This window comes from Polyodon spathula, chromosome 16, assembly GCF_017654505.1.
Source record: "Polyodon spathula isolate WHYD16114869_AA chromosome 16, ASM1765450v1, whole genome shotgun sequence".
Lineage (NCBI taxonomy): Eukaryota > Metazoa > Chordata > Actinopteri > Acipenseriformes > Polyodontidae > Polyodon > Polyodon spathula.
In genome coordinates, this window is record NC_054549.1 from 17,403,530 (window position 1) to 17,419,607 (window position 16,078).

Consider the following 16,078-nt stretch of genomic DNA (forward strand, 5'->3'; position numbering starts at 1 on the left):
ACTTGGGGACCCCAGAGAGCTAATTTTAATGTAATTTTCTAAATGTATGTTCTGTTATTAATAATAATCCCCCAAGCGTTGAGTCATCTTCAAAATAGACAAGTTTGCTAATTATCCTGATCTAGGTCATGAAACATGAGGTTTCATCTCTCTGCTTCCTGTTTTAACCAGTTCTGTATCCACTTGCATGTACTATCTTGTATTCCCATGGATTGCAGCTTGAGAATTCGCCTTTCATGTGACACTTTGTCAAAGGCTTTTTATCGTGGGTTGGAATGGACCTGGCGAGCAAGTGCTCGATGTGCACGGTTTGGGGCGGTCGATGGGCGGCCAGGACGACGTTGTGCAGCAGCAGACTTTCCTGATAATACGTCACAATAATGTTCTGCACATACCCATTCGAAAGTCCAAGATCTCTGACAATCTGCCTGACAAGAACCACATACCAGAACTCCTTTAGCACTCTCTGTGGCTTGCCTGCCTGGTCTATGAGGCACTGATCCTTCATCAGCGTGGAAGAGGGAGCCTCTGAATTAGCACTTTCCAGTGTGGCCTGGCTCTTCCACTTGGATATTAAAGGGTCCTATAGTTTCCACACTGTTTCCAAGGGGATGGTCCTGATCTCTCTGATGGATGTTGATCTATGTTGCAGGCGTACTGTCTGTCTGTACAATATGTCACAGTTTGGGGTTTTTCTTATATCGAGTGAACCGCTTGTCCAACTGTCACGAAATGTGCTAAGGACCTTCTTTCTCACCAGTTATATATTGTGACATAATCTCAGGGTATACGGAGTTTGTCTGTCTGCATGTCAAGCTTATTTTTTTACATTGACATACATTAGTATGTAATGAACCTAGCTGACTAGCTTATATAAAGATACACATGTCTGCTCTGGAAATTGACTTCTCTAATCTCTGGCTAAAGTAAGATAATCAGTTGTCAGTATCCACCGTGACCTTCTTGTAGTTATAGGAACTTAAGCACCATTTCCATATTCATAAAATTAGAACAATTCATCTTTATTTCCTGTCCAAAGTATGAACTAAATCGTTTCAACACTGATCTGAGTGATCAAATAACGGAATCTCTTCATCAAGAACTCTGAAAATTATCCATATAAAACACTCAACAGGGCTGAATTAAGAAATACCAAAATAAACTAAATACATACAATGACAAACATCATAACATCCAACTCTGCTTTCAGTCCCTGAGTTGTATAATCCAGTGCCACTACAGTAGTTCCCAGGTCATCCCCAACTCCAGTGGACAGAACAAGGTCCAGCCTTCTCAGTCTCACTCCGTAGCTACTGCCTAACAAAGCTGTACTGCTTCTCAGCCCAAACCAGGCGCACCACGTGGATGTCGCTCCGGTAGCCGATGGCGGAGGCCCAGCAGTACTCGGGGGAGAGGACCTTGGTGGGCTTGTGGAGCCAGAAGTACTTGTTGAGATGGCTCTCGTCATGCCACAGCGCCTCCACCTGGTTGTTCTTGTCCTGCATGATGGCCCGGTAGCAGTTCTGCGTCAGGGTCTTCACCTGCTGCCACGTGCCCCCAAAGACGGCCGCGTGATAATACATGTCTCCTTGCTTTACGTAAGCCGCGGACTTGGGGTTATGGTCCAACGTGTAGAAGAACTTGGGCCTGTGGTAATAGTAGGAGTGCAACAGAGCGACCAAATCACCCAGAGCCTCTGTGCCAAAGCGGCCCACAAACTCCTGGTCCACGTCCAGGCAGAACACGTACTGGGCCTGGTGGCGGATGAGGGAGTCGATGTTGTCTGCGATGGTCTTCATGCGCAGCATGGAAATGTCCTGCCAGCGGCTGTGCCGGAGGACCTCGATGACTGTCACACTCCGGCCGGCCGACAGTCTGACCTGCGGAACCCTGTCAGGGTCATCTGTGAACACGTAGTAGATGACCCTTTGACCCACCATAAAGTGCTGCTCAGCTGAGGAGAGGAACTTCTCAAGGTAGATGTCCAGGTACCTGCAGGTCAATGGAGAGAAAAGTAGCAGCATTCAGCAACGTCAGTGTGCGTTAACTTTCTCATTTCTGATTTCATGAAAACTGTCTAAATTATTCTTCCTGATAAGCTTATCTTACTTTTCAGTGCTCCATTCAGTTTACAGAGCAATGCAATAATGTGTACTTTTCGAATATCTGACAAAGTACTGAAACACAAATGTAAAAACACCTGTTTCTTTAAATTTCCATTTACACTTGAAGAAGAAACTTTTGAAGTGTTGAAAGCTTGTGTTTGTATTTCATAGCAGACTGACAGCATCAGCACTGAAAAACTACTGTATTCCTTTGGATTTAAGACACACTTTTTTTAAACAATTTTTTGCTCCTCAAAAATAGCCTGCGTCTTAAATTCGAGTGCAGTATAGTTAGTGTTCCGCATTTTCGGTTTTTATCTTTTAAAAAAAAATCTGTGAATTTCTGAGTTTATTTTACATATAAATGTATTAAATAGGAATAAAATCGATAAATTTTATCTGAAACATCAGTGGGGAAAAAAATCTCGGTATACATGCTTTACATGTGGAATATGATTTCTGATTAAGTTTAAAATCCCTGGCATGTACGATGAAGCAGAATCTGTGCAAGTACAGTGCTCTGACAAACTCATTTACACAGTCATTCTGCGCGCTCTCTTTTATTAAAACGCATGTAAAAGCCGCATGAATTCTCTCAGTTCACTTTCTTGTTTTAGTTTAATGTGTCGCTTATTTTTCTGTATGTTCTTTTATTGTCAGCGTGAACATGGACCTCAATGCAACAGTATTGCAAGGCTATGCATCCTCTGCCACATCAGAATAACTTTCTGTTTTTGCTTTTTGTGTACTTTGAAACATTCATTTTCTTTTGAATATTCATAAACTGAGCTACATTTTCTCTCCATTCCTCATCCACTAAAAATGTTATATTTTCATGTAAGTATTTCAATTTAGTTTTTGATCAAACCAGTAGTTACTACACCCAGCAATTGCCACAATAATCAAAGTTTGATTGGCCAACATAATCAGGTGAAGTGTGACAGAGAAACACATTTGAACGTTATTTGATCCTCTGACGTCTAAACGTCTGCTGTATCCTAGGATACAGTGTAGGGCTGCTTATTACAATGTTAGAGTGAAAATGAAACAGCATTTTAATTAAAATAGTGTGCATTTCCTAGAAATTAGTTCTGGGAAAATAATGAATAGACAAAAATCAGGTATAAATCAGTAAAAACCGACTTCCAGTTTAAAAAAAAAAAAAAAAAAATCCTGTAATTTTTTGGTAAAACTTTGAATCAACCGAAAATGCAGAAACCCAGGTATAGTGATAGGTGTATTAAAATTGCCAACAAAAGATGTGACTACCCGAGAACACAAACAACAACGTGATTTATTGCCAAGAAAAGAGAAAACGAAACGTTACTGCCTGATCTCAAATCATCCATGGCAGCCATTTTCAAAGAAGCTTCATTAGCCTCCTGAGGAATTTGAAAAGAAGTTTGAACCAATGTCACCGTTTCTGACAAACAGTACCAGCTTGGACAGATCGGAAATGCTGATCACTCAGTTCTTTCTAAAAACAAAACTAAAGGTTGATGTTGCAAATACTCAATTAAATAACTTAGCAGTTTGTTAATCCCTTTGCAAATAAATAGCCAACTGATTTACACAAGTATGTATCTGAGCAAGTCTTACCGTCCAACAGCGAACACTGTGAGAGCAACAGTGATGTTCTGCCTCCTATACACTTCATCACAGTGCTGTGGGTTGAACATTCCGTCCCACATGACTGGCGCTCCCCAGTAAGTGCACGTCTGCACGTCAGTCCTGGACCTGGGAGTGCCGGAGGGGATTAAAGGTTTCAAATCAGTTTGCTTCAAGAAATGTCTGGGAGCGTGGAGCGTAAAGTGCATGTGTCTTTTATTAAATATACGACAGCCATATTAGGCCAACACATTTCAAGCAGTGTTTACATAGCCCTGCTAACATGAAGCCAGTACCTCAAACGGTCTTGGAGATATCAGGCTTTGGCACTGTGGAGGCGGCAGCATTGTAAAATTACTCTTACACAATGGTTAATCTTTCTTGTGGGATATCTTTGATCTAGAAAATCACAGAACACAGCTGGGATGCAGAATAGCCAATACCTCCAAGTGTTATGTCTATCATTCAGAAACCAAAAAGCGACAGTTCACAGTGAAGGCTGCTCCTCAGTTTTGCCAGGGTAGGATTCAGTGCATAGGAAATATCAAGTCAGTGTCTCTAAAGGTTTAAGAGTCTCAATTGAGAGCCATCCAGCACTCTTATTGGCTAAGATAGTAAACATAAATGGGGAACTACATACAGCAAATTGAGCAAAAGCAATGCTGACCCACAAAGTCTCATGATCCCCATCATCTAATCTGTAATAATCTACAGCTGAGGGTTCTTTAGGGGTTAATCAGGTGTTGAAGAAGTGGCAGCAGTGGGGCTGACAACAGATAATAAATGTAAACATTACAAAGAAACATTACATCTTGTTTGACACAGATAGGGCTGAAAAACATTTCTACATACCAAAGATCAAGGGAGTTGTCCACATGGTTCCCAGGCCTGAGCCGAGAGCCAGGAGGTAAATGGCACTTTTCCATGGGAATCAGGCCCTCAATATACCTGCAAACAGAGATAGACAGAGAACCAGCATTAACAGGTGAGCCTGGAAGACCCCTTAACAGGACCCCTGAGTGAATGAGTTCAGAATTCCTATCACAGTTCCACCTCTGTAGCGGCTGCAGTGCCTCCAGTGTGTTCTTGCCATATGGAATACACATTTCTACTTGTGCCACAAAGCTTTCCCCAGGGCTTGGGGAGATTAGGAGGTTTAAAATGCAGGTACCATTCCCTTTGTCAAAAACACTATTGTGTTAAACCTACAACCAATTTAGAAAGCCTGTCCGTACCTGTGCAAAACAGATGTTTTTTTTAGATTTGACAGCTGAAAAGAGGGTTAACTTGACAGCAGGAATGAGAAACTTGAAACCGCTCAAGTAACCATAATGACGTACTGCAGAAAGCCTCCCATTCTGCATGATCATTCATTACAGTATTTAGTTCTTTACAACTTTTCTAATTCTCACGCCTTTATGTTATTATTTTCACTTACTCATACTTGTATTTAGTTTCTTCTCTTTTCCATGCTTGCTTATGTTTACATCCCATTTGCAGATAATTAGCATCCAAAATAGTACATAGTGAATCTCAAACCATTCCAACATTTGAAGGCGCTGAAAAAGACTTCAAGCTAAATGTTTTATTGATTTGAATTTGTATTGTTTTTTTCTGAATTAAAACAGCTCGTCTTAAGGAATGGCTCTGTTATTTAACTAAACCGGATTTGCACTACCAAGGCTGAAATGATTACAAGAGAGTAGGTCTGAATGTACTGGAATGTGCAGTAGACTGGAACAAGCTCACCTGGGCACTGACAGAGTACTGATCATTATAATCACTGTGTCACAGAGTACCAATCATTATAATCACTGTGTCACAGAGTACCAATCATTATAATCACTGTGTCAGAGTACTGATCATTATGATCACTGTGTCACAGAGTACTGATCATTGTAATCACTCTGTCACAGAGTACCAATCATTTTAATCACTGTGTCACAGAGTACTGATCATTACAATCACTGTGTCACAGAGTACTGATTGTTACAATCACTGTGTCACAGAGTACTGATCATTATAATCACAGTGTGTCACAAAGAAGGCCGAAGTGGGCGACGTCAGAACCAGGAAATGATAAACACAACAGACAGGACGGATGAAATGAAACAATGATGGCGCCTGCTTGTGCCGGTTTATTGCAAAATAAAAGTGTTGAACAAACAGAAACAGGACACGGCACTCTATGACAAAATAAAAGACATAAACAAAACGAACTACACTTAACAAAACGGTGCACCGACAGACACACTGACAAACACGGTGAGTTTTGAATATACAAGTATCGTGCTGGTCCCACCAACATGCAATAGCAATTGTTGTAAACGATTTCTCCTCCTCTCTCTCCCGTTCTCCACTCACCGAACACCCAACCCCGAGTGAATAAAACGTGCATCTATATATACTGTTGTGCTGAGATTCAATTACTAATGAATCATTCACTTGAATCCCAGCACGTGAATTAATTATGTGCAACCTCGTGCTCACATATTAACTACTTTAAATGCACGTGAAGTGATGTACAATCCCATGCCTAAATACAAACATACATTTCTAAACACATGTGAAACACAGACCCGTTTATATCCCGTGTACAAATGTCTATACACCAACATTTAACACACCACACTCAACATATAACAGATAATATACACAGGGGTGGGCACTTTGTCACATACTGTCACAGAGTACTCCACTGCAACAAAGGGAGAGGCTACCGACTCACCTGACAGATAAGGGTCCATACAAAGCCACCAAGAAAAGCACTGGGGGAAAAAGGAGCACTTTTTTCCTTTTCCTGAACAACCTAAATAAAATAAAAAATAGACATGTTTTAATAATAATAATAATAATAATAATAATAATAATAATAATAATAATAATCTTTATTTTTAACAATTAAAATGGCTGCAAAGTGATTCACATGCAACAAAAGCAATAAAAACAAAAGAAACACAGAATAGTAAAACAAGGCAGAGAATAAAAGGAACATCTTTTTAACATAAAAATGCTGCATTATAAAAGTGAGTTTTTAATCTTGTTTTAAAAGAAGTGGCACTTGGTGCTTCCCTTTTAAGTTAAAGCAACACCTTAAAATCTATCCTGAAATTGGACCGGAAGCCAGTGCAGAGATGCTAGCACCGGAGTAATGTGATCTCGTCTCTCAGTCCCGGTTAAAATTCTAGCTGCAGCATTTTGTATAAGTTGTAGTTGAGATATAACATGGCTATGGAGTACCAGAGAATCGGGCATTACAATAATCATTTCTAGAAGATACAAAAGCATGCAAGAATACTTCTCAATTTGGCAATATTTCTTAGATGATAAAAAGACATTTTAGTAATATTCCTGATGTGTGTTTCAAAAGAAAGACTTCAGACTAAAGACGTCGAAGATCACAAACAAATTTCTCACGTTGTCTGCAAGTTCATAAGAGAATCCACCAAGGAATAACTCAGACATGTTACTTTGTTGCTTCTGAGATTCTGTTTTATCTGAGTTCGGCATTAAAAAGTTTTGAAGCATCCATTTTTTTTATGCCAACAAGACAGGTGCTCAAAATATTTCCAGCCGAGGTGTCACCGTGTTTTATGGATAAATATAGCTGTGTATCAGCAGCGTAACAATGACAAAGAACCCCATAGCTAGGCAGGATATTGCCCAGAGGCAGCATATACAAATAAAACGGGGTTGGGCCAAGAATTGAGCCCTGTGAGACCCTGCATGTAACCTTCGACAAAAAAGAGGTCTCCTCTATTTTAACAAATTGCACCCTGCTCGAGAGATAGGATCGAAACCAAGACAGAACACAACCTCTTTAACACTGAAAAAAATTGATTTGAGAATATTTTCTCACTGCATCTTCCATCTATCTCTCATTCTACTACTGATTCGTAAAGTTTGAATGAACCCTTAACAAGTACACCCATACATGTTGAACCCCATGCGTGGTACAATAGTTTCACTAACAGAGTGATATGGATAGTAGTTGGTGCTCGAGGTAGCAACAAGGTAGCACACAATATGTCTGTTGCCTCTTGCGATAGTTGCGATGCAGAACAATACATGCCTTTAACTTGCTTCAGGGCCCCTTTTGCTTATCTCTTGATAATTTGTTAGCTATTTTTTTTTTCCTCTAAAGATCCCCAAATAAAATACAGGGAGCTGGCAGCTGCCGGTGCTCTATAAAGTTGCACCCAGCAAGAAGGAAGAAAATGGGAGTGTGACGAAGTGCCCGCCCCTGTGAGTATTTTCTGTTATATGTTGCGTGTGGTGTGTTAATGTTGGTGTATAGTCATTGGTACACGGGATATAAACGGGTCTGTGTAACACGAGTGTTTAAAATGTATATTTGTATTTAGGCACGAGGATTGCACAGCACTTCACGTGCAAGTAAAAAGTATGTGAGCACAGGGAATTGCACTTTATTAATTCACGTGCAGGTGTACCGAGACTCCAATTGAATGATTGATTAGCAGTCTAGTCTTGGTACAGCTGCATAAAAGCAGCATGTTTTCACCCACTCGGGGTTGGGTGTTCGGTGAGTGGAGAACGGGATAGGAGACGGAGGTAAAAATAATAAGAATAATAGTAATCGTTAAAAAATAGAAGCTCACCGTGTTTGTTTGTTGGTCCATTGTTTGTTGTGTTTAGTCCATTTTGTTTGTCTATTTATTTTGGCGAATGTGCCGTGTCCTGTTTTTGTATTGTTACCACCGTTTATTTTCTGTTTGTTTGTTTGTTTATTTATTAAATGCTGAGCGAAAGCATTCACTCAGCTCCACCAAACTCCACCTCTCTTTTTGTTTATTATTTCCTGGCTCTGGTCTGACACCACCCACTCCGGCAGTCTTTGTGACAGGGAGCTAAAGGTTAATCTGCACAAGAGGAATGATGAATATTGTACCTCCCCAAATACTAGGGAGGGGAATTTCAAAAATGTTCCTATTCAAATACACTGGGGCCAACATTTTTGTGTATTTGAATATCCAAAATAAAGAATAAGGCAAATACATATGTGTACTACAGCAGACAGCACAAAAAGTGTAAGCCACTAAAGTTTAAATTCACTCTTCAGAGGAGCCGGCCGGGTTCACGAAGTGTACAAACATTCAATAATTATTCAATAACCTGTAAATAATTAAAAACAGGGAACATACCTGATTGTACTTTTAATGGTCAGTGCAAATGTTGACATTACCCCATCCATTCACAGAAAGCCAACAGTAGAAGTTTATGAGCAATGACAGAAGTTAGATGGAAGTACTTGATCCTTTCCCTATTGAATCCTGTGTTATAGCTAATTAGTTGGGACAGTGGACTACATTAATGGGCCAGTGGTCTGTTAGTGGGGATGTGGACTAAGAATTAAAAAAACTACTTCCAAGCTGTTTTCTCATTAGTCATTGCGTTGTTCTGCTTAGCATTTAGTATGTATTTATAGTCATCATAAAGCTATATTAGCTTTCTAATTTCAATGTTACTAAACCCTGGCTTCCTTTTCACCACTTGCTATATCCACTTGTTTACCAGTTTAAAGTTAGCAGATGTTTCATGATTGCCTAGCAGCAGCGGCTGTATGCAGTCATTACAGGGGAACTCAAGCAGGGGATTTGTTAACATTCGCTGAAAACAAGGCAACAAAATTGGCAACAATTTAAAAAAGAACACATTTACTGTAGAACTTTGCTGTTACAAGCATTGCATGATTAATTAGGGTCGTTAAGTTTAATATGCCAGTCTCATTCACATGAAGTTGCAGGGTTTAACACTGATTCTGAAAACTTGTCAAGCTAGTAGAAACAAACACCCATTTGCTTCTACCAGTAGCTAATATAAGTCTTTCATGTACTTGAACATGTAATATGCTATTTGAATAGTTTTTTTATTTTCGTATAATCGTGTATTCCACTACACTGACCCATTCCTACCAAACACCAACCCTGACATGTATTCTAAGATATACACAAACTGCCTGGCAGTCATAATAAGCACCAAGGATCTGACAGACTAACAGAGGGCTGACCAGAATGTCCATGGTGGACAACACTGTACAAAGGCATGGCAGTTGTTTCTGTTCGTTTGCCCAGTCAGTAAAGAACTCCAAGACTTTCTCTACCTGGATTGAATAGCATGATCTACGTGTCACCTGCCTGAAATCTGATATTGCATTTCAACCTGCTCTTCATATAAAAATTCAACTGCTTTAAAAGGGGCAGGAACCAAAGATTCAAAAAAGACAGAATAGGGTTGTTATTTGTTGAGCTCTAGTGCTTTGTGAACATGTATTGAGTCTATTGCTTTCCTCTGTAATGTTGCAATGTAGCTCTCATTCTGTTATTTTTTGACCTGTATATATCACTTTTTTAATAGTAAAAAAGTACCAAGGACACTCTGGTCGGCCAGGGTGTCCTTGGCTCACTGCGCACCAGCGACCCACATAGTCTGGGCGGGCGTCTGCAGGCTTGCCTGTAAGCTCCTCGGGAGCTGCACATTGGTAACAATAATCTTTATATAGCGCCTTTCATAGTGGCCCACCATCACAAAGTGCTTTACAGGAAACAAGACTATTATGTGTGAACTATGCATCAGCTACAGAGTCACTTACACCATGCCTCACCGGAAAGACAGAGCACAAAGAGGTTAGGTGATTTGCTCAGGGTCACACAATAAATCAGTGGCTGAGCTAGGATTTTAACCGGGGACCTCCTGGTTACAAGCCCGTTTCTTTAACTGCTAGACCACACAGCCTCCTCATCCTCTTATATATATATATATATATATAGATAGATAGATAGATAGATAGATAGATAGATAGATAGATAGATAGAAAACACACACACACAGAAAAGACAGCGAGTGATGCAGCAATACATTGTTTTGGAAAGCACACCAAGCTGATAATCAAAGGTGGGACGGACTGTCCACCAGGGATTCTTGTGTGTTATGTATTACAGACTACAGGAACAGAAAGGCAGTGCGACGTTAAGAACTCAGAAATTAAGACAACCTGGAGCTCCAAGAAATCAGGACCAGTAAAAGCCTGGGAGCTAGGGGATGAAAATGTCAGATCTGTTGCATCGCTCTACACATTTATACACCTAGGTTTTAGGTCTGGCAATAAAATCTTGCTGCTGTATAAAAGTTCAGGTTTGTTTGCCTGAAACTGGCTTTGAAACCGGATACCCATTTCCATAATGTGCTAGAGGCACTTCTCTGTTGGGTATGTTTCTGGTGCAGGGACACTGCTTACAGAAAGGAGTTGTCTGTACATGTTTAAAAGTGAAGACATGTCAAAAGCCTTACATTGTACAAAAAGCTGTGGATCACTGTTTTGTATAAAAGTGTGTTAAATACTGTTTCCTTTTTCATGTTGGATTTGCTTGTGTATGCACTGTTGCACTGTAGGTATTTTGCATCTGATGCAATTAGTTTAGTACCTGTGGCAGGTATGTAAAAAGCCTCGTCATGGCGATATATTGCTGCCTCACTCACTGCCTTTAGTGTCCTAATCTGAATAAAAGTTTATTATCACCCTTGTGTTTGGTTTTTGCCAAAACAGACTTGTCCCAGTCAACTGCAGCTACATGACAGCGTATTGTGTACATTCAGATATAATTTATAAATCTAGTTAGAAGATTTAACATTTAGCTAAATATTTAACTAAACCTTAAATATTTAACAGGATTTACCATTTAGCTAATTATTTAATTGGCCCGCTAAATCTGGAGTTTGTATGCAAATGAGCGCCGCCCGCTTTGTGCTTGCAAGCGATTTGATTTACTGAACGACTAATTTGTACTGTGTGCTGAGAAACTGATATGACAGCACCAGACGGGATGACAGAGGAAAAAATTCTCTCAGCTGTGTCACCTTGCCGATCATGAAGCTCAGCCTGAAATTGAAAATGTTTGAAATTGAAATGTAAAATGTTTATTTTATTGTACATTACATGTACTGCTATTTACAATAATGCTGTCTGGCTATGAATTACATTCTACAATAATTAATGTACGTACACATGCGGTCTTCAATAAAGTCCCAATTTAATGGCAGTACGTTTCACTGTAGCCCTCGGGATGAAATTGTTAGCTGGCTATTTTTTTTTTTTTTAATTACCAGCGGGAGTAAACCGCTTCAGCAAGTACAGTAGAATCTGCCAAAACTGACGGATCGCGGTAAAGATAGCTTGACATTTGGTATTTGTTTTATAGTCGGCTACCTCTACATCAATGAAAATGGTTTTATCTCCCCAATCACAGCAGCTAGTGCTCAAACCAACTTTAATTTAAAGGTGACCAGTTGTGAATTGTTTCACAGCCTTTGTTTTACATGTGAATCCTAATAATAATTTGTGAAAAACAATAACATATTGCATATGCGCACACACTTAACCTGACATGCGCAAAATGGTTTGATATCCCAAACCACATCAGCTAGCGTTTTCAAACAACTTTAATTTAAAGAATACTTGTTGTGAATTGTGTCAGTTTTTGTTTTACACGTGAATCCTAATAATAATTTGTGAAAAACAGTAAGATATCGCTTACATGCACTACCGTCCTGGCATCAATGAAAAGGGATTTATCTCAGTAGCTAGATCGTCCAAACCAACTTTAATGTAAAGAATACCAATTGTGAATCGTTTCACAATCGTTTCTCTTTCATATGTGAATCCTACAAATAATGTGTGAAAAATTATAACATACCGCATATATGTCCTGCCATCAATGAAAAAGCTTTATATCCCTAGCCACATCAGATCCAGCACTCGAACCAACTTTAACTTAAAGGAGGACAAATGTGAATGTTTTCAGTCTGTGTTTTACCTGTGAAGCCTAAGAGTAATTTGTGAAATACAATAACATATCGCATATACACACCACCGTCCCAGCGCCAATTAAAATGGCTTGATATCCCCAAACACAGCAGCTACCGTTTTCAAAACAACTTTGATATAAAGACCAACTGTGAATGGTTTCACTGCTTCTGTTTTACTGTGAATCACGACAATATTTTTTTAAAAACAATAACAGACCGCATATACTCTCACTTAGCCTACCAGACACGCTTAAAATGGCTTCATCTCCCTAACCACAGCAGCTACAGCGTCCAAACTAACTTTAATTTAAAGACCAGTTGTGAATTCTTTCACAGTCTCTGTTTTACATGTGAATCCTAAGAATGGCTTGTGAAAAAAACAAGAAATACGGTAGTAACCCAATCAAATTATGTTATTCCCAACCACAACGGATAGCTTTCTCAAGACAACTTTAAAATTAAAGAAGACCTACTGTGAAGTGTTTCACAGTTCTGTACTAACCTATGATAAAACCCAACATTGGTATTTCAAACCACAACAACTGCAATTTTCAAACCAACTTCAATTTATAGAAAACCAACTGGGAATGTTTTCCCAGTCTTTACTTAATCTGTGCATGGTTTTCAACAACGACTTCCAGGTGCGGGGCGATGAGGGTTACACAGCACGTGGTAGGTCGGCTAAGTGTGCTTATATGCGGTATGTTGTTTTTCACAAATTATCCTTTGCATTCACGTGTAAAAGAGAGCGTGTGAAATAATCCACAATTTGTCTTCTTTAAATTAAAGTTGATTTGAGTGGTCTAGCTACTGGGGTTAGGGAGATAAATCCCTTTTCATTGATGCCGGGATGGTGGTGCATATAAGCGATATGTTTTTCACAAATTATTCTTAGGATTCACATGTAAAACAGAAGCTGTGAAACAATTGACAACTGGTCTTCTTTAAATTAAATTTGTTTGGAACATGATAGCTGCTGTGGTTGGGGATATGATGACTTTTAATGGGCGGTGGAGTGTATATGAGATATGTTATTGTATTTCACAAATTATTCTTAGGCTTCACTGGTAAAACAGACTGTGAAACAATTAACATTTGGCCTCCTTTAAATTAAAGTTGATTTGAGTGCTTTCATGTCGGGTTAGCGTGAGTCGAATATCAAAAGGCAGGCTAACTTTTTACCGCGGTAACTGACCGACGCTGCATCTACTATAGATACTAATGAGAGCTAACAAATACAAAAGAAAAACGAGGGAAACGCAGATGTTTTCAAGAAAGCTTGGAGACTTTGTATAAATTGATTTACATTTTTAAACGCTGCAATAACAGTTCTTGTGAAGCTGAACAGGTAATTTATTTGCACTATGCGGCACCTTATTTTCCCTGATTGGTGCTTTATATGAATATACTGTGTTATTATGTTTTAAGCAACATACCACAATAATGTTCACTATGGTAATTGTTTGTTTATTCGTTTTAAAACGTTTAGTAAAACGTGGCCTATTGTTTGACCTCGTTAGTACAACCGACCACCTTTGTAATGACAACTTCAATCAAGTTCGTATCACTGTATAAATCTCCACATTTTCGTGAAATTACTTGACACTTACTTCAAAAGATGTTTCAGTAAATTCAAACGATAAACATCGCGCAGAGATTACGCAGCCGTAAAAAAGTGGGGTTGGCATTGCAGTGGAAATGAAGAGAGGTTTCAGTTCCGAGTGACTGTTTTCTACCATCACCACTGCAACACCGTTAGAAAATTGACTTGCCTGCTTTTTTTTAACACAAGACTGAACGTGAGCGTATATGTGTGCATGTGTTTTAAGTACTCGCCCAGAGGATATTGAGACAAAGACATCAACTAGTGCTCATCACATTTAATTCGCCGCGGGCGACCGTGAGTTACTAACCCAGTTTTTCTGCTTTTTACCCAACTCAGTTAGGTGTGTTAGTGCTCTGGTTGTGCTGCTCCGGAAACTATTGCGTGATGACTAAATTTGTGTTTTTTAAAATAGTTCAGTTAGTTGGAGCAGTGTGTTTAGCATGCGCTTCTTAGCTAACGTGTATTCTTAAATTCCCCTTAATGTGGAGCATGACGCTCATGGTGATGTTACGTTAACTATGTCATGCTGCCTGTAGTTGCTTCCCATATACATTTACAATACTGTACAGTATTTCAGGTTCCATAGAAGAAACACAGGTCTCTACTGTATGTACAGTCTGTACAGCCATCTGCATATAATAAACGATGTGATAAACGTTCAATACAATAATTTATAATAACATGAACTAAGTTTAATCAAAATTAGCACACACCTCACGATGCAGTCCATTGTTTTGTTTTCTGTGTGAGGAGCCTTCTTGCCAAAGCCGACGGTGACAAACCAATACCAGTTTAAAGACTGGCATAAAACAGACTTGCATGGGAGAACATAAACTAACCAAATTCTCCCGATCGGTAAAAGCCAGAAATCGAAATCAAACGTATATCCTGGAAATTTCGGATTAGGCGAATTCTGACCAGTTTAACGAGGCTAGTGGAAATAGTAAATATACTCTAGCGTTTAGTCGGGCTGTTTCTTTTTACAATGCCAGTGTATAATGAGGATTGAAGGTGTGTCAGGGTTTGGTTTTGCCTTGTATCCGCCCATAAGAAAAACAAGTGGAACGTCACATATCCGTCCGTCACATAACCGCCTCGCGAAATAAATAAATAAATAAATATTAAAAGTAGGCTACGAGAGTAACTGCATTGTCAGCAAATGCAGCTTCCGCAATGAAAACAGAAAGAAAGCGTTCCCCTTTAAGAGAGGTGGGCTGTGTGCGTGTGTCAGTCAGCTGCGTGTAGCAGGGACGTTTCAATAGTCGAGAGGGATTTTTTATATGGGACATGTAGCAGTAAGAAATAGTAAACTGTATTTTTTTATTTTATTTATTTAACCATAAGGGGCTGCTAAAATGTTATCACAGTTTTTTTTACCAAATAATATTAACAAATAATTACATGGCACAAAACAAAAATAATCAAACCTAAATAAGTCTTCTTAGCATTTAGACTGTCATTAATATATAGGTAAATAATTAATTCAGACATTGGTAATCATTAAATGTTTATTTTTAATTTCCCTAACAAAATACAACATAAAAAATAATATAAAATATTGGCAATTAACAATGTGAATTTCTAAACATTATTGAATTAACATATTTACATAGGCTATATTTTAAATAGGCCTAATTAAAAAAAAAAAATATTGTGCTTTTCTTTTTTCATAGTATCGGTTTGCTAATTTGTCTTCATAATTAAGTTTAAATTGTATTACTTTTATTATTTGCGTTTTGCTGCTCCACATTCTTCTGAGGCGTAGGCTGGAAAAACAAAGAAAAGCATTGGTTACTGGTTAATTTATAGACATGTTGGACAAGGCAACATACTTCTCACCTTCCCTTACAGATACTGTTGGTATGCTACTATGATGGATTAGAAGTTATAACCTTCTTAAAATAACTACAACAGGCATGGTTTTAACAAAACAAAA

At 38.9% G+C, this 16,078-nt stretch overlaps 1 protein-coding gene across 1 annotated transcript; it reads right to left on the minus strand.

Moving 5' to 3' along the window:
* Positions 1-1,001: 1,001 nt before the first annotated feature.
* On the minus strand, positions 1,002-15,282 carry LOC121329372 (alpha-1,3-galactosyltransferase 2-like). Its single transcript, XM_041274949.1, has 5 exons — positions 14,856-15,282; positions 6,442-6,522; positions 4,566-4,661; positions 3,705-3,842; positions 1,002-1,992 (listed from the first exon to the last, which is right to left on the minus strand). The coding sequence occupies exons 1-5, from the start codon at positions 14,870-14,872 to the stop codon at positions 1,311-1,313; spliced, it is 1,014 nt and encodes a 337-aa protein (XP_041130883.1). The 5' UTR covers positions 14,873-15,282; the 3' UTR covers positions 1,002-1,310.
* Between the last annotated feature and the right edge of the window lie 796 nt (positions 15,283-16,078).